Source organism: Myxocyprinus asiaticus, chromosome 4 (assembly GCF_019703515.2).
Source record: "Myxocyprinus asiaticus isolate MX2 ecotype Aquarium Trade chromosome 4, UBuf_Myxa_2, whole genome shotgun sequence".
Taxonomy (NCBI): domain Eukaryota; kingdom Metazoa; phylum Chordata; class Actinopteri; order Cypriniformes; family Catostomidae; genus Myxocyprinus; species Myxocyprinus asiaticus.
The window spans coordinates 33,036,651-33,060,736 of NC_059347.1; the positions used below are offsets into that span (position 1 = coordinate 33,036,651).

General features: G+C 36.9%; 1 protein-coding gene across 9 annotated transcripts in view; it reads right to left on the reverse strand.

Moving 5' to 3' along the window:
* Nucleotides 1-24,086, reverse strand: part of LOC127433535 (kelch-like protein 13) — a 67,287-nt gene that overhangs the window by 38,202 nt on the left and 4,999 nt on the right. For 2 of the 9 annotated variants that reach the window (XM_051685611.1, XM_051685580.1), the window contains exons 2-3: nucleotides 13,884-13,963; nucleotides 11,698-11,772 (exon numbers count right to left, since the gene is read on the reverse strand). In XM_051685611.1, coding sequence (XP_051541571.1) covers nucleotides 11,698-11,705 — 8 coding nt within the window. In that variant the 5' untranslated portion in view covers nucleotides 11,706-11,772; nucleotides 13,884-13,963. Of the gene's footprint in view, nucleotides 1-7,070; nucleotides 7,237-11,697; nucleotides 11,773-13,871; nucleotides 13,964-24,086 lie in introns of all 9 variants that reach the window. The other 7 variants (XM_051685614.1, XM_051685590.1, XM_051685605.1 and 4 more) reach the window with 4 other exon arrangements.

Sequence of the window (24,086 nt, forward strand, 5' to 3'; positions counted from 1 at the left end):
ATGGGAGACATTCTGGGGAAAACTAAGGTTGGTGCTAGAAGAGATGTTAATGAGGCCAGCAGAGGGTGCTCACTCTGCAGTCTGTGTGGGTCCTGATGCCCCAGTATAGTAACGGGGACATTAAAGGCACTGTCCTCCGGATGAGATGTTAAACCGAGGTCCTGACTCTCTGTGGTCATTAAAAATCCCAGGGCACTTCTTGTAAAAAGAGTAGGGGCGTAACCTCAGTGTCCTGGCCAAATTCCTCCCACGGGCCCTTATCAATTCATGGCCTCCTAATAATCCATAAATTGGCTCTATCACTCTACTCTCTCCTCTCCACCAATAGCTGGTGTGTGATGAGTGTTCTGGCGCAATATGGCTGTCATTGCATCATCCAGGTGGATGCAGCACACTGGTTGTGGTTGAGTCCCCAGTTCACTATGTAAAGCACTTTGAGTGTAGTATCAGAAAAGCACTATATAAATGTAACATTAATTCAAACCAAAACTTAAGTGTGGTTTATTGTCATTTAAACCACATAAGTAACAGTGGATCAAAATGTCATTTCATCAGGGAATTAAATTACAGACAGGTGGTTAGCATGTATAATGACATGTTTGGAGACAGCAACATCATCTGTGCACTTGCTTACAGACACAGATGCTGCATATATTCTTCCAAACTGATGGTATATAGTCATTGTTGGCAGCCTCTCTGAACATGATCTGTTTGAAAACCGGGTTGGCACACATTTACACTCACATTGCAATACAAATTGAAATATGTTTATGAGAACACAGAGGAGCAGTAACACATCCAGGACAACCAGTTTAAAAGTTCATATGGCCTGCTATGGATCCTATTATAAGCTGGGCTTAGAGATAGAAAGATCATCCGAGGCCAACATCAGGTTAATTCTGCTGGTGCCCCAATCGCAATGATCAGGTGACGCAACTTCTGAGCACACACATTTGAGCATATGAGAACAGGTTGACAATCAATGTTTTGTTCACAGAGAAATATTTAGATAATGGAAATCTGGTGAGATATGTTCAACTGAAGTGAACACACCATGCAGATTTAGTGCACATTAGAAACACAAATTATTCCAGTTCTGTGAGCAAAAATGAAGCAATACCTTCCCTCTTAATTAGACTTAAGTTACTTTAACAGTGTATGGAGAACATATAAATTACATTTTAAAAGGACACACTGACCATGTTTACATGCACTTAAGAAAACTGTTTATTCCAGGGTTTTTGTAGAAAGCGGCATTCTGAAACGTCATGTAAGGTAGAACACTGATTTCCTTACGCCACTTTAGGGATTAAGAGAAAGCAGATTAACAATAGGGATGTGCTGAACGACTAATTTCACTGACGTTTAAATGGAAATTTTTAAGACGACTAGTCTAAAAAGAAACCAACCTTCAGAAAACAATTTATTTTAAAACAGAAAATATTTATGTGACCCATTTAAAATACTTAATCTATTCCAAATCCAAAGCTAAATTCCACTGAAAAGGGGCATTTATCTGCGTCGTGATCTCCTTGAATTATTATTATTGTACTTTAAATATAGAACATGACACGCATTCACCGAATCAACGTTTGCGAATATTTAACAGGCATATTTCTTGAAAACAATTGAATGAATAGTGCAGGATCAATGGAGCAACCCTAAAAGCCTGATCTAAATGGAAATCACCACGTAAAAGTTACTTAACATATTAAAACAGTCAGGACATTGTTGAAAATAGTTAACATGTAGACTAAGCCAAATCTACGAGAGAGAAAAAAAATGCGTTGAAAAGTTGCGCGTATTTCACGATGTGCAGTCGTGCATTAGCCCTTGATCTAATATGACAGCTGTTCGGTAAAGAACGTCAACCAATAACAGTTACAACGTACAAAAAAAAAAAAAAAAAGTAGCTATAGGATAGAGAAAAATAGGCCTGTGATGTAGCCTACAATAAACCTAATGTACTCTAAACATGACGTGCACACAGAATAAAAGAAAGTTTAACCTGTTAAGCAGTCGGCACACCGTTGAAAATAGCCTTCTTAATCAGCAGATTAAAAAAAAAATGGCATACCTAGTCTAAAACAGATATTTTCTAGGCTACTTACTCAAAAGCATAATTTTTTTGATGAGCAAAATTAACACGTCGACATGGTCCAGTAAAAGACAGGACATGACTCACCTGAGGTGGCTATCCTGCGCTTCAAAAAGCCTGTACAGATTTAAAGAAGACTCAAATGTGAAAACATCCATAGGGACTTTCAAACGTTTGGAAAGCCGATTCCCGCAACAACCGAAGTGATTTCATTACTACTTTGCTGAGTTTGCTTGTCTAGCGAGAGGACATTTTCTTGTGCGTGCCGCGAGTGAAAGAGGGAAGAAGCACACGCAGCCTGAGGTGAAATTAAACTCTGTATCTGCTCCAGAAATCCTCTTTTTCAAATAATATTTGTATTATTAATTCTATTTAAAATATTTAACATTAATATGACAGTAATTTAAGTGCAGCCTTTGCAAAAATATAAAGCCAAGCGTAAATGTGTAAAAATGATGATCAGTTTAACGGTGTCGACTAGCAGCATCAGAACCGTTTAGTCGACTAGTCTCGCACATCCCTAATTAACACACCTAGGTTTCTTTCGGAGAACAGCTTAATGTGGTCATGTAAACACATAAACGATGTTCTGATGAGTGTTTGAAGAGTGCGCGTGCATGGAACAGACCGGGATAACAAACGTGTGTTATTTACACAAGTGTCGATGGAGAAATTACGTTGCTGTGGAGAAAGCTGCGTACTGACCGAGCCGCACGTATACAGGAGTAAAAAAGTGTGGTATTTAAAAAAGCATCAATGGTAAAATTACATTGCTAAGGAGAAAGCCGCTTATTGACCGAGCCACATGTATACAGGAGTAAAAAGTATGCCGCATATACAGTGTTTGTAAACCTGAACACTATTTTCTCACAGTAAACTGCTTTCGGGCAATAAGCTGCTTTCTGGTGTCCATGTGAACGTAGTTAGTCCCATATACATGCAGCTTGGTCAGCTTTCTCCACAGCAATTTAATTTCTCCGCAACGCTATTTTATTTTCAGTTGCTTCTCTTTATTTCCAAATATTCCAGAGTTGTTGCTGTGTTTGTTACCTTAACTTTCTAATCGCGATCTGCAGCGGAATTGCGATGCAGTAGTGGGGTTTCCCTCTTATGTAAAACTCCAGGATTCCCCCAGTGCATGTACTCGAATGCGAGGGACAGTCAACATTTTACTTGGGTGCATATAAATACACTATATTTTATAGTGTATGTGATTTTCCCTCTGTACTCCCAGAAATGTTGAATTGTTTCCACTGTGCTGACTTGTTGTTGGGCTCCATCCTATGACGTTTGTTATCCCAGTCTGTTCCATGCACACGCACTCTTCAAACACCCATCAGAACAGCGCTTATGTTTACATGACCACATTAAGTTGCGTTCTCCGAGAGAAACCAAAGTGTGTTAAACTGCTTTATCTTAATGCCTTAAACAGCATAAGGAAATCAGCATTTTAGTTTACATGACATTTCAGAATGCCGCTTTCTGCAAAAACCCTCGAATAAACAGTTTTCTTAAGTGCATGTGAACATGGTCACTGAGCCTCTAAGTTTAGCCTAAGCTGTCTGCTCAGACTAGATGCTTCACTGTTTAAAGTGATAAACCGGACAGTGAAATCAGTTAACAGAAGCTTTCATTAGAGGTAATCAGTGTTGGCAGGAGGCACGCTAATGGACACAACAGCAAATTAACCACTCACAAATTAAAAATCAATGTTTTTCTTTACCTTACCTCTAACTCAGTCCCTACCACCCTCTCTGGCTACTATGGATTCTCCATTAAGAAATTACAGATAATGCTAGCGATTTGCCGCTTTAAGGAGGGTAAGCCAATGACAACAGAGAAGTTTAGCATGATATGTCCTGTGCTTTCTTTCTATGCTTTTTCTTTCATTTTGCCCATATTAAAAAATTTTTATTTTATTTTATACGGGGTTATGTGACCTCAACAAAAACCAAACAAATAGAATGAAGCTGATACTAAAGGAACTTGATTTGCATTTTAGGAAATGACACTGCAATTTAAAAATTTTCTAATCTGGTTGAGAAATGTGTGTTTGTGTGCGTGGAGTCATCAGGCAGTATCTGAGAGAGGCAGAAAGAGCTTTAGTGAACTCAGGGAGTGAATGTGCATTACAGATGAGAGAAAGAGTGAGGGAGGGCCCTGGCTGGCAGTAGCCACTTTTCATGAGCTCCAAGAGGATCATGTGAACTCAAAGTCAAATCAATTAAACTTATTTCAGTCAAGTAAGGACATCAGTCAGTAAGGCTCAGGTACATCCAAGAAGACAAAGATATGCAAACACAAATTCTGGTCGGTGGTAGTCTTAAATCAAAGACCCTGAAACAAGATAAAGACGATCTCTAGGTAAACATAAAATTAATGAGTTATATTTAGATTATTAAACCACAATAACACGTTTAAATCCACTGCAGTGGTTTGTTCACTTTCTATTTCTCTCCATCACAGACACCAAAGTAATTGATTGAAGTCCATTACTAGGGGAAAATCCCAGCTTATTCTATTATCAAAGCAAATTATGTCCTATAACACAGTCACACACAAGAGACTACCTAGACATTTGTGCAAACAAGCCCATGTGTCTGACATTAGAGCGTGATATCTACGAATATCTCATGACATTGCCCTATATTGTATGTGTGTGTTTGAGCAGTTGCATGTAGAGAGAAAGCAAAGTGTTGACAATTTCAAATCTTAGTAAACAACACACATACACTGATGACCTGAACAATCAGACATGACATATCGCAGTAGTTAAAGAGCTTCCACTGCCTTTGTTTCTGCTTTTCATTCTCCCCCTCTCATCATTTGATGAGAAAGCAAATGTTCTTCATCCTATTACATCCTACACACTCTCTGCCCTCCTTACCCCTTAATCACTCTATTAATACATTTCTATGAATAGACACAGCTCACCCTCACCACACATTTAGCACTTAATTAAGTGGGTGAGGACAGAGGGGTGTGTGTATTTAAGAGAGACAGAGAGAGAGAGATGCTATTGTAAACCTCACTGTTTCTAACATCATTCCTGTGATTGTATTGTACAAGAGTGTTAAGTGGTAAACGTGGCACCAATGCAAGCACACCCTCATTATTTTCTAGGAAGCAGTTCCTGTTCTGCAGCTCTTGTAGCTCACCTGCACTGCCTAAACCAAATATTACTTACAATGACTTCATTATGTAACTCACCTATTACATCTGATAGGAACATGTGCAGAAAGATTGTGTAATGTTGCATATACTCAGAAATAAAGGATGAATTATTAAAAGATTCTAGTCAATTGACTAGGAAAGTAAGATCTTTAAACTATATTCCTAGAATCATTCCATGATCTGATCTATAAGAAAAGTTGCTTGTTTGCTTTGACACTATCTGATGGAAGAAAACTATTTGACTGTGAAAAGGTTCAGTGGTTCAACCAAGTCAGGGCACAACTGTAATGGTAATAGTCACATTATGCATGTCAAAATACATTGTATTTGTATTAGAAAAAAAAAAAAAACCTTTTCTGAATTCTGAGTTCGTATTTGTGTCTTGTCTGGTTTGTCAGGTAGACAATAAATATATTTCCCAGGAACAAGAGCAGGATTTGTTGACTGAAATTAATGTAAAAAATTAATGTCACAGAAGCAATGGTTACCATAAAAATACTTTATATGTTAAATCACTGTGCCAAACACCCAAACAGTGTTTCAATAACTGTGTGGGCTCTGGCTGTGAATGTGTTCATTACTAAGAACATGCTGCTGGTGAATAAGGAGTAAATAAGACAAAACTACACCAAACATTCTATTGAAGCCATTGTTAGGTATCCCAAAGGATAGCAAATGTTTACCCATGCCGAAACTAAGGTTAATGGGTAGTTGAACATAACATTTTCTCTATTCAAGATTTTAGATAAAAATGTATATGAATGTAAGAGGAAGGGTGTATCTTGTAGATGATGTAAAAGTTTTTCCATCCTATTTTTAAATTCACTTTATTAAAAAAAAAAAAAAAAAAAAAAAAAAAAACACTTGCTGTTAAAAGCAGCTTACTTAAATAATCCTCCATTGTTCAGATGACATTATGTCTCTCATTTAATATAAGGTCATGAGAATTAGAAAAATGCTTTTGAAACTTTCAGACTGTTGACTTTAAATTTGGTTAAAGCTGGTTTGATAGTTACATTTTTTACACTATCAAAAGAGCTTTAACTATTCTACTATTTTTCTTCTGGTCTTTTAGAGTACGACAGTCGAGCTAGACAAGAAGAGCAAACGTTTCTTTCAAATGAGAATTTTGTTGAATCTTATACCGTCATTCTACATTTAGCCATTATGATGCAGAAAGTATGGAAAATATTGTACAACAAGGCTTACATCTGAAATGAGCCTTGTCTTCATGTAAAATAGTTGAAGGGAAAAGAGAAAAAGCCTACTAGAGGATCAGCATCTCATGAAAGTTTTGGTCTTATGGCATTTGGTGAATGTGTGTGATCTAGGAAAGTATTTTTGGCAGAGCTTAAAAAAAATCCACAATTAATCCACATTTGTCATTTTCAAAGCATTTCAGGAGCAGTGCCAGAGAGAGAGAGAGAGAGAGCGATTGAGAGAGAGAGAGAGAGAGAGCGAGAGAGAGAGAGACAGACAGACAGAGAGAGACTCTAACTTACTTGATTAAGCACTTAAGGGAGTGTAGAACAAAACTGCTGACAGGTCAGGGAAGGACAAATAATAGGTAAAAAAAAAAAAAAAAAAAAGGAAAGGAAGAAATGAGGGATGGGAGAAACGAGTGACTGGATGAAAAATAAGTGTCACAGCAGGCAATGACAGCAGTTAAAGGGGTTGAGAGAGAGAATGAAACAAAGAGTGAGTTCACTAATAATCACATATGAATCATCAATACCATCAGTATTAACATGACATGAACTAATAATCTTATATTCATACTAATTTAAGTGCAGCTTACATTATTTCTCAAATGCTTGCGTTGCAAGTTATGTGAGATCAGCGGTGACACTTTCTGTTCAGACTCTCCTACAGGAAACTGTTGCTATGGCAACAAGTATGCAACAGATGGATAAGGGTTCAAAACAGCTTAAAAGGAAGATCTGAATTCCAGGAGTGTGTGAGCTCTCAAGTTTGAAAAAGAAAGAAAAATGAACATTAATTTACAGAAGATATACAGGTGCATCTCAATAAATTAGAATGTCGTGGAAAAGTTCATTTATTTCAGTAATTCAACTCAAATTGTGAAACTCGTGTATTAAATAAATTCAATGCACACAGACTGAAGTAGTTTAAGTCTTTGGTTCTTTTAATTGTGATGATTCTGGCTCACATTTAACAAAAACCCACCAATTCACTATCTCAAAAAATTAGAATACATCATAAGACCAATAAAAAAAACATTTTTAGTGAATTGTTGGCCTTCTGGAAAGTATGTTCATTTACTGTATATGTACTCAATACTTGGTAGGGGCTCATTTTGCTTTAATTACTGCCTCAATTCGGCGTGGCATGGAGGTGATCAGTTTGTGGCACTGCTGAGGTGGTATGGAAGCCCAGATTTCTTTGACAGTGGCCTTCAGCTCATCTGCATTTTTTGGTCTCTTGTTTCTCATTTTCCTCTTGACAATACCCCATAGATTCTCTATGGGCTTCAGGTCTGGTGAGTTTGCTGGCCAGTCAAGCACACCAACACCATGGTTATTTAACCAACTTTTGGTGCTTTTGGCAGTGTGGGCAGGTGCCAAATCCTGCTGGAAAATGAAATCAGCATCTTTAAAAAGCTGGTCAGCAGAAGGAAGCATGAAGTGCTCCAAAATTTCTTGGTAAACGGGTGCAGTGACTTTGGCTTTCAAAAAACACAATGGACCAACACCAGCAGATGACATTGCACCCCAAATCATCACAGACTGTGGAAACTTAACACTGGACTTCAAGCAACTTGGGCTATGAGCTTCTCCACCCTTCCTCCAGACTCTAGGACCTTGGTTTCCAAATGAAATACAAAACTTGCTCTCATCCGAAAAGAGGACTTTGGAACACTGGGCAACAGTCCAGTTCTTCTTCTCCTTAGCCCAGGTAAGACACCTCTGACGTTTTCTGTGGTTCAGGAGTGGCTTAACAAGAGGAATACGACAACTGTAGCCAAATTCCTTGACATGTCTGTGTGTGGTGGCTCTTGATGCCTTGACCCCAGCCTCAGTCCATTCCTTGTGAAGTTCACCCAAATTCTTGAATCGATTTTGCTTGACAATCATAAGGCTGCGGTTCTCTCGGTTGGTTGTGCATCTTTTTCTTCCAAACTTTTTCCTTCCACTCAACTTTCTGTTAACATGCTTGGATACAGCACTCTGTGAACAGCCAGCTTCTTTGGCAATGAATGTTTGTGGCTTACCCTCCTTGTGAAGGGTGTCAATGATTGTCTTCTGGACAACTGTCAGATCAGCAGTCTTCCCCATGATTGTGTAGCCTAGTGAACCAAACTGAGAGACCATTTTGAAGGCTCAGGAAACCTTTGCAGGTGTTTTGAGTTGATTAGCTCATTGGCATGTCACCATATTCTAATTATTTGAGATAGTGAATTGGTGGGTTTTTGTTAAATGTGAGCCAAAATCATCACAATTAAAAGAACCAAAGACTTAAACTACTTCAGTCTGTGTGCATTGAATTTATTTAATACACGAGTTTCACAATTTGAGTTGAATTACTGAAATAAATGAACTTTTCCACGACATTCTAATTTATTGAGATGCACCTGTATATATATATACATGTATATACACTGGCAGCAAAAAGTGTGGAATAATGTAGAGATTTTGCTCTTATGGAAAGAAATTGGTACTTTAATTCACCAAAGTGGCATTCAACTGATCACAATGTATAGTCAGGATGTAAATAATGTGAAAAATTACTATTACAATTTGAAAAAAAAAAAAAAAATGTTCAGCACTTCTTAAAATACTTCGAAGAGTTCTCATCACAAAATCTTCCACATGCAGCAATGACAGCTTTGCAGATCCTTGGCATTCTAGCTGTCAGTTTTCTTTTTCTGTTTCAAAAGAGGCTTTTTCTTTGCAATTCTTCCCAAACGGCCTGCACCCCTGAGTCTTCTCTTTACTGTTGTAGATGAAACTGGTGTTGAGCGGGTAGAATTCAATGAAGCTGTCAGCTGAGGACATGTGAGGCATCTATTTCTCAAACTAGAGGCTCTGATGTACTTATCCTCTTGTTTAGTTGTACATCTGGCCTTCCACATCTCTTTCTGTCCTTGTTAGAGCCGGTTGTTCTTTGTCTTTAGTGTACACCTTTGTATGAAATCTTCAGTTTTTTGGCAATTTCATGCATTGTATAGCCTTCATTCCTCAAAACAATGATTGACTGAGAAGTTTCTAGAGAAAGCGGTTTCTTTTTTGCCATTTTTGACCTAATATTGACCTTAAGACATGCCAGTCTATTGCATACTGTGGCAACTCAAAAACAAACACAAAGACAATGTTAAGCTTCATTTAATGAACCAAATAGCTTTCAACTGTGTTTGATATAATGGCAAGTGATTGTCTAGTTCCAATTAGCAATTTAGCATGATTACTCAAGGATAAGGTGTTGGAGTGATGGCTGCTGGAAATGGGGCCTGTCTAGATCTGATAAAAAATTACTTTTTCCAGATAATGATGTCCTGACTATACTTTGATTGGTGAAATAAATTTCCTTCTGAAACAGCTAAATCTGTATATTATTCCAAACTTTTGGCCACCAGTGTGTGTGTGTGTATGTATGTATATATATATATATATATATATATATATATATATATATATATATTAGACAGAGTAATTTCCCTATGTGGAGGGAAATTACTCTGCAAATAAAAACATGGATTGAAACACACAAGCTAAAGAAAAAAGATAATAAGAGAACAGCACACATAACTTATAAACTGACAAAAGACAAATGGCATTTTTCAACAACCTGCACCAAAGAACAACCTTAAACAAATTATGTAGTGGGCCCCAAAAAGTTTTTGGACATTTAAGTTACACTTGTATGAAAATGTTTTATTGCATTAGATCCAAGTGGCATCTGCAAAAAATGATGCTATATCTTTAACTTCACTTATCTGAGCCATGTTTGCACTTACTTTTTACAAATCTGGTGGATTTATGAAGTAATTTCCCTTGTTCCCACATGCGTCCTATCAGAGTAACTACAGGTGTAGTTTATCACATTAACTATAGTCATGTTCCGCTAAGGCCAGTATATTCAGACTGTCAGTCCAAAACCGATTTTTGAGTATGCGATCGTAATCTGATCTTCATGATTGATTGTGTATCGCAACTGATCAGATCCAATTTATGTCCCGTGGCTATCTTCCCGTGGCTATCTTCATTTTCTGTATCTTCATTTGCATTGGTTGCTATACAACAACACGGAAGGGAATGGAACAGAGATTTTAGCTTATAACATGGCAATGTGTAGCTGTGGCACTGGACTATGCCTTATGAGGCAGCGACAGCAGAAATGATGTCGAACTGTCGAACTTCAGTACGCGTGCAGGAAGATTTCATTAATAATATTCTCAGCTAAACCTACATTCAGGCACCACAAAGGTTATTTCCGCCAATTTCCGTGTCTTTACGTAGTGTGAAAAAGATAGATATGGCAAAAAGCCACTTGAGATCTGATCAGAGCAGTCAGACTGAAACAGATTTCCAGAAATGTGATTTGAATAGGATTTCAAACCACATATGAATGTAGCTTGAAACGTATTTGTAAAAATTTTATTTCATATGATTTTCTACCGTTCAGATTTGCTAAATATGATTGGATTAAAATCGGATTTGCACAAAAATGAGATTGGGATTGACAGTCTGTACATAGCCCAAGTTTGAGAACCAGAAAGTGTCCAAAGTAGTTTTGTTTTAATTGTGACCAGTATATCAATTGTTTAATCATTTAAAACCTTACAAACTTCTCTTTTGTCAAGCATCAAAATTTGCTTAAGCTATGGCTCTTTAAAACTAAAGCCACTTGGGTGGCTAAAGTGACCAAATAGTTTCTGGGCCACTTTACATAAGTCTCAAAAAAGAGCCAGAACAGAGACTGTTTCTTTGCAACATAAATTATAAATATTTTTTTCTTCAACAGAACACTGAAATAGCCCTGTCAATACTGTCCAACACGCCAGCTAACTGAGTCTTTAATCGGATGATCTCAAGGGTCTGAGTCATCACTTCAGACACAAATCTACATGCCCACACGCACAGTGCTTATGTGCCAACCTGGCATGTGAAGACACAAAACGAGAGCAGTGTATGTAACATTTCAGCTTGCAGCAGGTCAGCTCAGTTCAGTGCAGTGGTATTCACTTATGCCTCTTTTTCTACTATTTGAACATAATAAAGAACAATTCACCAGCCATGCTTTTGCTACGCTCACTATGAGCTGTGATGGAGTGTTGTTGTTTAAATGTGTGTTTAGTGTTTATAGTGATCAGAGCTCATGCAGTAATCTGCTGCGATTTAGACATCACAGACGGCAGATAATCAGGCCTGACTGTAGAGCGCAGATAACACAAATCTCACACTCACACGGTCATCTGCTTGCAGAGGCACACGCTTCTGGCATCTGTGCGTGAGAGGTAGTCAGCGGGTTAGGAAGACTCTCTGTGTAGTTAGTGAGAGAGCATACAAATATAATTAGTGTATGTTAGGGATTAACCGAAAAATAAAGAAACAATATTGTTTGTTCAGCAGTATTTACACTGTTTCTCTGTATCGATGAATTGGTGCGAGAGGGAAAAAATAAACTGTAAACTGACAATAAATTAAGGAAACAAAGAAGCAAATAGAAATCTGAAATTATTCACAGACAGAGAGCATTTCTTGCTCTGGCTAAATTGCGACTGGCTAAAGGACATTTCCATCAGTGATACACTAAGTTTGGAATCACTATTATTTATTTATAAGAAATTATTACTTTCTTCACAGAGGATGCTTTAAATTGATCAAGAGTTACAGTAAAGACATTCATGACGTTACAAATGAAAATTTCGATATTTAAATAGATGCTGTCTTTTTCAAACTTTGTTTATCCACGAATCCCCCATCTGCAACAATGAAATCTTCCAGCAGGCAGTTTATTAAGGTTTTCAGGTGAAATTTCATCCCATGTTTTCTATGGCACTTCCTTAAGATGTAATGGGTTTGCAGGACACTTTTCATAGTTATTTTCACCTATGATGACACTTCTAATAGCAGCTCAACACATCAAACTTAGACTCGTCAAACTGATCAAACCCCCCACAAAGCCACAATACTAATTTCTAATCATTTAACATCCAGTTTTTGAGTTCACTTGACCATTCTACCCTTTTCTTCTTATTTGCCAGTGTCAGATAAGGCTTTTTCTTTTTTTGAAACCCTGCCTAAAAGGCCATGCAGCATCCCAGAGTCTTCTCCTCACTGTAGATGAAACTGGTATTTGGCATTTACTGCTCATGTGGGGAAAGTTGCTATAGAAGTTGTGCTGTGTCAGTTTCTTAAACGAGAGACTCTGATGGACTTGTCCTATTGTTGTCGTGGTTCTGGACTGCCCACTTCTTTTTTATGTCCTGGTAAGATCTAATTTACTTTTTTCATTCAAGTCAGTAGTGCATACAATAGTCTTAATCTCTTTCAATAACAATAAACTGATGGGTTTTTCAAACCAAAATTTCACTTGGATGTGTAAAGTGACTTGCAGGAAATGCAAGTTCAATACTTCAGCAACTGAAAAAAGACACTATATTGTGATGTTCAAATGTCATTAAAAAGCACAACAGTTTTCAACTGTTTTAAAAATATGAAAAGTTTCTTTATTACCAGACTAGCACATTAGAATCATTTCTCAATAATTAAGTGACAGTTTTTTAGAAGTAGACAGAAGTAATAACTGCTGAAAATGTAATTTTTAAGTAAATAAAAATATAAAATAGCTATTTGACACAGTAATAATTTTGATATAGCTAATGTTTTGCCAGTATTTTTATCAATTTAATGCACCTTGAAACAGAAGCATACATTTCTTTCAATAACAAAAATGTCTTGGTGATTCCAAACTTTTGAACGGTAGTGTATCTTGTCAGGTAAGGACATTTTATCCACAAAAAAGGCTTACATCACCTTTAATGCATGTAAAAGAAATAAGGGGCTCCTTGAAAAATAATCTAATCAAATATAATAATCGTAGCATCTCAAATAGCGATAATCTGATTACTTACTGAACCAAACTGAAACTATGACCACAGAACAGTGATACAAACCAAACTGTTACACTTCTAGTGTACGTACAGTATGTATGTGCATGTGTGAACAATGTGAATAAGCATTTATAAAACTGAAGGGCAAAGTTAAAGTGCATCAAGTAGCATGTTTAGTACCATTATTTCACATCACAGAGAACCTGGATTGGGATCCAAAGAATAGCAAAGGTTTGAGTAATAGTTGCTATAGTTTTAAAGTCCTCTGTGATGACAACTCTCAGATGAAACCGGTGGAGGCATGAGTGTGTGTGAGGGACAAAAACTGAGAAACACATCTGGGCATGTGTGTGTGTGACATGCGTTCATGACATACAAGATGCGCAAAGCAAACTATGAGGAGTGTCTAGACAGGAGAGAGAGGGTAAATGAGAATGCATGTGTCTCAACACTGGGAGGACATATAGAAAATGCTTGAGGTACGAGTTTGTGTGTGTGTGTGTGTAAAAGAAGGAGATGACATACATTGCACAGTACCTGTCGTGTAGTCCGATGGACATGGTGTCTCCTCTATGCACAGGGTGGTCCATGCCCAGGCACACAACCCCAGAACACCTCTGAAACATTGGCAGAAAGAGAATGACATCATGAGTTAAGCAGATCATGAAAAAAGGAAAGAAATCTGGTTTAAAGGAATAGTTCATCCAAAAATGTAAATTCAGTCATCCTTATGCCATTACAGACCTGTATGATTTATGTTTATGGAACACACAAGGAGAAATTTTGAAGAATGTAGCCTACTGGTTGCTCTTTTCAATGCAGACTGTGAATATAGCATCCGAGTCAAAAGGACCCCTTTTACGATGCTTTAGCTTTTTTTTTGAAGCTTGAGAGCTGCAGTCCCTGCTCATTGAAATTGCATTGAAAAAGAGTGACCAGTGCTTTTTTCAGAATAAGCTAATTCTTTTGTTTTCAAGGGAAAAATGTCATACAGGTTTGGAACGACGTGAGGGTGAGTAAATGATGACAAAACATTCAATATGGGGTGAACTACTCCTTTAACAGACTTATTTTCAGCGTATTAACTGACTGGGCTTAAACACTGAAACATTTTGGCTGACAAAATGCTTAGGCAGAGACTTGTTTATTGGAAGTGTTTTCTTATTTTGCTCTCACTCTCTCCAAGTATCATAAAACAGATTAGTTGCATTTCTTTCATAGCCTTTGCAACCTCTCTGTCTCTGTGTATTTGTGGAGGCAGAACAGCATCTGGCATTTCTATTAATATTTAGCTGCTCATATTTTGGGGCGTTGCCTGCCCCCACACCACCCCCCTTCTCAGCAACTAATTATCAAGTGAGAGAAGAGAGAGTGAAATGATAACACAGTACAGACATCATCATCAGACAACTGATTAATACATTATTCCTATCAGCTTTACTACCAGCAGACCCTGAATGTACGAACACACTTGCTAAAGCTGGAATCATTTCTCATTCTTTGATACTGTGAATGTCCAGCTGGAGTGTTTAATAGCTTTCTTTTATAAGCAGGAGCAGCTCAGAAATACAACGGGTCAGCATACAATGGTCAAAAACCAAACAGCTGTAAGAATGAGTCATCCAGCCAAACTGAGGGAAACAGAAGAAAATTTTAATCAAATACGGATAAAGGAGAGTATATACAGGATATAGACACTGGAAACAAGTCAGACCATCTCAAGTAAAAATATTGATTTTCTGTGCCATCCATTGTGATCTTCATTTGAACATTCCAGAGAGGGAATATTAAAATCCAAAGATTTATCTTTTATCCAGTTAGAATTTAAATGCCAATGCGAGTGAAAACACAAAGGACGGGAAAGCGAAAACAGGCTTCCGTTATCATGAATCGTTCTGCAGGTCGTGAAACACTTCCATGTTCAGGAAAAGGGTGACTATAATTTACAGTTCACTGAGAGACAATTTCTTTATTTGTAAGCAAAATAGAGATTTTAACTAAAATATGAATCAAAACAAGAGTTTGTAAATCGGAATCAAATCAAATCGGGAAATCTGTATATGCTATATCTTGAAAATAAAATGGCCATAAGCTTGAAAACTTTTATACATTTAAAAAAAAAAAAAAAAACATATGAAGCAAAAATTGCAAAGGTTCAGTCACAGAATTTAAGGGTAAACTGTGTCTTTTCTCCAGTTAAATATGCAGAGACAACTGTGAGTAAACCATTTGAGAGTTGATTTCCCTGGAAAGTGTTTATTCTGTGGCACAGTGGCAATATCAAAACATTGTTCCTTTGAACATCCTGACCAGCCCATCATAGCAACATTGGCTCAACCAAAGTTATAAGTTTGGGGTGGGACTATCTATTTCATTCAGGGTAGGAAAATCGCACCCGCCACCTGCCAAATGCGGGTATTTCATGCGCTTAAGCGGTTAATTTCGCTCATCTACCCGCTACTGAGGCTGGCGACCTGTAAGATGTCTTTGAGTGACGTAAATTACCAACAGCTGTGGTTGCCAGAGATTTACAGTGAAAAATACGGTAACCACATTTCAGGCTTTACTGGATGTAATTTTGATGCTGGTATATTTTACGGTGCATTACCGTTTATATATATATATATATATATATATATATATATATATATATATATAAAATATTTTAACCTTGTGTTTATTAGGTTTTCCATTGGTACATATTCTACATATCCCACAACTGAATAAAGAAGGAAAAAAACCACTTTAATCTACCTTTTCTACATTACAAACTTCATTATGTTCAAGAAATGATATAAAGGGGCTCCATACCTTTTCAAATTTAGCTTCTTTACCCTTAAGAATATAATTTATCTTTTCCATTGCAATGCATGAGGACATCTCCATTATCCATCAAGATACTGTGGGCCTTTCCACTTTTTCCAAAAAAGAGCAACTTGTTTTTTAAAGCCTGCAAGCTACACATATTTATTAACATATCTATGTCATTTGTGATGTTTATGTTTGCTGGCAGGATACCTAGAATGAATAATCCAGGGTCTAAGGGTAGATTTACAGAAACCATAAATTAAATAATCTGATTAACTTACAAAATTCTTGCATTTCTTCACATTCCCGCATACAATGGATTAGTGTACCTTTTGAAGAATTACATTTGACAAGTATCTGGAATATTAATATTATTATTTTTTTTTTCATTTAACTGGAGTTACATACAGTTGAAGTCAGAAGTTTACATACACTTAGGCTGAAGTCATTAAAACCACTTAACCACTCCACTGATTTCATATTAGCAAACTATAATTTTGGCAAGTCGTTTAGGACATCTACTTTGTGCATGACACATGTAATTTTTCCAACAATTGTTTACAGACAGATTGTTTCACTTTAATTGACTATATCACAGTGGGTCAGACGTTTACATACACAAGTTAACTGTGCCTTTAAGCAGCTTGTAAAATTCCAGAAAATGATGTCAAGCCTTTAGGCAATTAGCTTCTGATAGGCTAATTGGAGTCAATTTGAGGTGTACCTGTGAATGTATTTTAAGGCCAACCTTCAAACTCAGTGCCTCTTTGCTTGACATCATGGGAAAATCAAAAGAAATCAGCCAAGAGCTCAGAAACAAATTTGTGGACCTACACAAGACTGGTTCATCCTTGGGAGCAATTTCCAAACGCCTGAAGGTACCACGTTCATCTGTACAAACAAAAGTATGCAAGCATAAACACCATGGGACTACGCAGCCATCATACCGCTCAGGAAGGAGATGCATTCTGTCTCCTAGAGATGAATGTAGTTTGATGCGAAAAGTGCAAATCAATCCCAGAACACAGCAAAGGACCTTGTGAAGATGCTGGAAGAAACAGGTAGACAAGTATCTATATCCACAGTAAAATGAGTCCTATATCGACATAACCTGAAAGGCTGCTCAGCAAGGAAGAAGCCACTGCTCCAAAACCGCTATAAAAAAGCCAGACTACAGTTTGCAAGTGCACATGGGGACAAAGATCTTACTTTTTGGAGAAATGTCCTCTTGTCTGATAAAACAAAATTGGAACTTTTTGGCCATAATGACCATTGTTATGTTTGGAGGACAAAGAGTAAAGCTTGCAAGCTGAAGAACACCATCCCAACCATGAAGCATGGGGGTGGCAGCATCATGTTGTGGAGGTGCTTTTCTGCAGGAGGGACTGGTGTACTTGACAAAATAGATGGCATCTTGAGGAAGGAAAAAAAAATCTTACATTGTAGCAACATCTCAAGACATCAGCCAGGAAGTTAAAGCTCAGTAGCAAATGGGTCTTCCAAATGGACAATGACCCCAAGCATCCCTCCAAAGTTGTGGCAAAGTGGTTTAAGGACAACAAAGTCAAGGTATTGGAGTAGCCATCACAAAGCCCTGACCTCAATCCTATAGAACATTTGTGGGAAGAACTGAAAAAGCATGTGCGAGCAAGGAGGCCTACAAACCTGACTCAGTTAAACCAGTTCTGTCTAGAGGAGAAGCTTGTGGAAGGCTACCCAAAATGTTTGATCCAAGTTAAACAATTTAAAGGTAATGCTACCAAATACTAACAAAGTGTATGTAAACTTCTGACACACTGGGAATGTGATGAAAGAAATAAAAGCTGAAATAAATAATTCTCTCTACTATTATTCTGACATTTCACATTCTTCAAATAAAGTAGATATCCTAACTGACCAGAGACAGGGAATGCTTTCATTGATTAAATGTCAGGAATTGTGGAAAACTGAGTTTAAATGTATTTGGCTAAGGTGTATGTAAACTTCTGAGTTCAACTATATGTTCCCATCAGCCAATTATACTGCAATACCTTCAGATGGCTATTAACCGCCTGGGTTTGGGCCTCAACACATTCGTTCCCATGTATCACCTATATCTAAACCCAAGTCTTGTTTCTACAATGTTAATCTAGACCTAGCTGATTCTATTGAACCTGAAATTAACATGTTATACAGAATGGAAATGTGACCTCCACCCTGATATTGCCTAGACATACATTTTTCCAGTTTAGTTGGCTCTGGTTCCGTGAGGTTCTGCCCTTGAGTAGAATGTAAGAAACTCCTGAGTTAGAGGTATTTAAAAACATTTCAAATTTGGCTGAATTTTCCGTAATCCTTTCCTAGCCCAAAGCTGAAAGCCTGGGTCTCTACTGCCCGGAATAAAATTGTCATTCCCCTATATTGGGCTATATATAGATAGAGAATATTTTTCCCCTAGATATTTACGTACCTCCTCCCATACATTTATCATATTCAGTACAATAGGATTGTGTGATAATGAACTGATCCGTTTTCTCAGAATTTTGATTTTGGCAGAATAAAGGTTTAGATTGAAAGAGCTCAGAGTCTAATAGAGAATTTTCTATATCCATTTCGGAAGAGAATCAGCAGAAAAATGATACATGATTGCTCTTAATTGAGATGCCCAATAATACCACTGAATATTTGGGAGTTTCAAGCCACCCCTTATCATATGGAAGATTTAATAAAGTTATTTGCACACTTGGATGTTTGTTATTCCAAATAAATTTAATAAACAATTTCTGTAATATGGTAAATAGTGAGGTGGGGGGTGCTAAGGGAATATTTTGGAACAAGTTGAGTAATTTTGGCAATATGTTCATCTTTAAAATATTAAAGAATTACACAGCTCACAGTCCAGATGCACTCTAAACTTTCCAAACAGCTTCAGGTGATGTAGATTGCAAAGTATGAGGGAATTAAAAGCAAAAAGACAAAATAAGTAAATACAGAAGCACTCTCGTTGTGGAATAAGTGGAGCTGGAGCTGCTGCTCCGCTGAAGCAAAACTTGCGTGTCGAGCGTCTTTAAAGGAAACACCCCGGCATTACATCTTAAATGCGTTATGGCTTTATTAAAGTTCAAATAATACAGAAGCAGATAATGTAAATAACTACAAACTCCGAAACTGGCATTTCTCTGTGCGGTCAGCACCTCTTCTATGAGTTTTGTGAATGTCCCGATTTAAAGGGGAGATTGAAACTGCATCTGGCTGATGTACACCTCTGTTGTGGGGACACTCATCCCTCGAGCGCGCACACTTGCTGCAGCTAGATTATAACGTGATGGCTCGTGACTTATTGAATCATAATATATGTTTATCTGTGCATTTCTTATCATGAAGAAAACTGGCAATACGCAGCTTTATTTATAAGAGAGAGTTGGTTTTTTTGTGAGTTAAAGATGGATTGAAGTGAACAGAAAGGTGAGAGAGGTAGTCTTTGCCCCATTATACACTGCAAAAAAATACATTTCTGATTTGTTTTTGTTTTGGCTTGTTTTCCAATATAAATATCTAAAACTCCTTTAAAACAACGTACATTTTCTTTAGAAGCTATACTGCAGAGGAAAAAAGGGCTGCAACTAATGATTATTTTGATAATCGATTAATCTTTGATTATTTCTACGATTAATCAGATACAAATTCAATTTTATTTACTGTATTTTATTAAAAAATGATTTTTCAAAAAACTGAAATGATAAAGGGCGTAAGGATTTGGTTTGATGTACATTACTGAATTAACGATTCTATACTCTCACAAAACTTTGAACAAAGCCAGAATCATAAAAAGTTCAGTTTAAATGTATTATTATTACTTTCAGGACATATGCGAAACAGTTGCTTAACTTGTAAAATGTAACAAAAAATGGGACAAAAGATTACCCAGCAGAGGGCAATAGTGACATGAGAACAGAAATGTTAATAATTCTGCCCAACTGAAAAATACATAATTTAGTTAGATACAGTATGCTTGTACACTATCAATGATTATATACATTTAAGTATTTTAATATTATAGTTTTTAAAATAGTATTTTCACTGATTACATGTTTCTAAACTATTCTTTTCAAAGAATTGTGTATGTTTATCCAGTAAAATAATGTTTGCCATTGTATAAATTTACTAGTGAAATCAGACATTACATGATGTGGCATTATCAGGAGGACTTTCAAAATACACTGTGTAACAAATGTTTTTTTTTTTTTTTGTTCCTGGGTAGTAAGTGTTATTTCCTAATTGCTTATGCCTCAGAAGTATAGAAAATGGCTATTATTCCCCACAAACTTTTCCAATATTTTTTATAATATTTTGCTAAGTATATTTGTGTCCGATTTTAACAATGAAATTGGGCGATATGATTCACACTTTGTATCTGGCTTGTTAGGTTTAAGGAGTAGTATAATTATTGCACTTCTTAAAGAAGTAAGAAGTACACCCTGTCTATATGATTCATTGAACATGTCCAAAATTGGAGTAATTAATTTCTGGTTAAAGTTCTTATTAAAATCTATCGGTATCCCATCTGGTCCGGGCGCTCGGCCGGCTTTCATATTCCCTATAGTGTTTAATATTTCTTCTTTTGACAAGTCCAATTCAAGGCACTCCCTATATTCATCTGAAAGTTTAGGAATTTCAACTTGATTTAAAAAGTTCTGCATACCTGTCTCATCTGAATTATCAGAACTATATAAGGACCTATAAAATGACCTAAACAAACTATTTATTTTAAAAGGAACATTTGTCACATTCCCATTCTCTTCTTGAATAGTGTTAATCGCTTTTTCTGATTGTAACCATTTAATTCTCCATGCCAAGAGCTTTCCTGGTTTTTCCCCTTGATCAAAGTAACTTTGTTTTAATCTTATTAAGCTGCTTGCCACCCTGGAGGCTGCTAGCTCCACATATTGCGTCCTGAACGTTAACAATTCTTGATGAATTATTGTGTCATTATTATGCCTCTAAAATTGCCTACTTTCCAGAGTCTTTATTTTGCATTCAAGAGCATTCAGTTTCTCATTAGCAGATTTAGACTTTTAGTATAACTAATTATCTGGCCTCTAATAAACGCCTTAAATGCTTCCCATCTAGTGCTAGCTGTAGTTTCCGAGGTATTCGTTTCAAAATATAAATCAATCTGTTGATCCATAAAATCAATAAACTTTGAGTCTCCCAGCCATCCAGGATGGAGTTTCCATCTTGGTGGGTCCGATCTTAAGTTAGAATCTCCATATATTAAAGAAACAGAAGCACGATCTGATAGCACCACACTATCATACCAGCAGTCCTCTATTTTTGACATCAGAGTGGCTGACATTAAAATACAGTCAATTCTTGTGTGTCTTATGTGTTCTTCAATAAAATGAAAACTGAATGTCTGCCAGTTTTTGATTTCTCCATACATCAATTACATTTAAATCTTTGATAAAACTATGCAGAACTTTTCTTGATTGATTGTGAGAATGATCTAGCCCTGATGAACTCTCTTTAGTTGGGTCTAATGTACAATTCAAGTCACCGCCTATGATATAATGACCCTGGAGTGTGGATATACTTAAGAATAAATTATTGAAAAATTTGGGGTTATCACTATTGGGACCATAAACAGTGTTTAAATTAAAAGTTTCTGTCAATAGGGTACCTTGAACCATAACATGTCTTCCCAAGGGATCACAAATGGTTTAATTTACTTGAAAAGATATGGACTTGTGAATTAAGATTATTACCCCTCTTGCTTGACTAGAATAAGATGCCAAAAATATATGTCCAAGCCACCTTTTCCTAACTCTTAACACTTCTTCAGAACTCAGGTGTGTTTCCTGAAGGAATACCACTTTGCATTGCAGTCATTTTAGTCTACACATGACCCGTTTTATTTTTTTAATATTATTCAGTCCCCTAGAGTTCCATGATGTTATTTTAATCTTAACCTCCCTAGACATCGTTATCAATTAAATGGTTTCCACCATCAATCTCAACAACATTTACAGTCAGAAAGAATTTAAAAGATCCTTGTACATCCCTAAATTGAACTAAAGTTGCCTCCCAATGAGCTTGTGCTCCAGTTGATACAAACAAAATAATAACAACAGGTCAAAACACTTTCAACGAATCCCCTGGCCCTAATGGCCCTCCTGCAATCCCACCCTGAACAACTAACTTCTTTAAACACTCCCCGGGTCCACCTAATCATTATACGAGGAACCATGAGTTTCCTTCCATCTCGCAAATGCTTTCCTTGAAATAAACGCTCTTGCCATTTGTTATATGTGACACCTACATGAAACAATATACATGCACACATATAAACATAAAACATTTCACCCGTACGCCACTCAGGTTGAAATCACCATAATCTTATGGATTTTGTCTCTTTCATGAACTTTGAAGGTTATAGAACCAGGCTTTTCATCACATTTCCGCCAAACACACTCCCGTTATGACTATTCCGGTGGTTTTGTCAAAAAAACATTCAACTTCTAATGGCATTTCCAAAACATACGAGAAGCCTTTGTAGAACACCCGAAGCCATGCCGGTAAGATAAATCTGTACTCCAGGCCCTTCGCTCGAAGCTTTTCTTGACCTCACTGTACTGTTGTCTTTTCTTGCTGATGCTGGCGGAGAAGTCCGGGAAAAGCATCACTCTTTTGTCCTTGTATAGAACCTCTCTTTTTTTCTCTGGCTGCATTCATTACCCGGAGTTTGTCCCTGTAGTTGAGGAACTTCATTATTAATGCCTGCAGAGGTGCTTTCTCATCCACCCTTGAACTCGCAATTCTGTGGGCACGTTCAATGATCAGTGGAGAGTGTAGTGGTTCCATCCCCAATGCCTCAGGTAACCAGCTTTCCAAAAAAAACACATGTCTCTACCTTCAGCTTTCTCTGGTAAACCCACCAGCCTTAGATTGGATCATTGACTACAATTTTCCAGATCTTCTGCTTTCCAGGTCAGTGTCTCTATTCTGTCTTCAAGGGATTGGCTGTAGTTTTGTAATCGTGTCCTCCGACTGAGAAATTCTTCCTTCTGCCTCTGAACAGTAAATCGGAACAGTCACCGATTTGGTTCTTGATGTCCGTTAGCATGGCAATGGCTGATTCAAATTTAGCCGAGAAATCTGTCTTCAGTAAACAATCACGTGAAAGATATCTTCCATGCTTGTAACTTTATTCAGCTGTGTCTTCTGTCTCTAAACTCTGGGAGTTAACCGTTAGTTTCACCTCCTCCCGAGACTCCGAGCCAGATAACTCCTCGTCCATTTCAGTTTTATCCGCTTTCTTCAATTTACTTTTCGGCATTTTTGGTGGCATTCTTTTCTGAAATAACTCAGCCATCTGTGACTATTCTCTGTAAGCGAAGCAAGAGCTTTTAACGGTAAAATAAATTATTTATTGCAGCTTAGCGAGACCACTCTACCACTCAGCGCCGCACCATAACCAGAAGTCTCCCCATTTATATTATTAAATGATAAACTTGATACATTAACCTTCTGAAACTGTAAAAATCTGCTTTGCACTTTATAATGTTTTGTTAATCACCGTAGTAATTACAGAAGGGCACATGATGACATGAAGTTCATCAATAGTAGCCCTTCCAGGAACAATGACCAATAAACACAAACACTAAACACCATCAGGGTAACACATCTGAAATTAAAATAATGCAGTAAACATGAACTAAACTACATCAATTATAACACAGAACACCACAAAGTGCATAACTGATATTAAAAATAAGAAGACACATAGCTATTCCCATAAAATATAATGAAATGTAATGGGTCACACAGGGAATTCTGGGAATTGCGATTATTGTTTTTTTTTTTACTGTAATTTTAACTATAATGTAGCATAAAAAGCACATGTACTCTCTTGTTAAACATATACATTTTTACCATTAATTATGCAGGAAAATC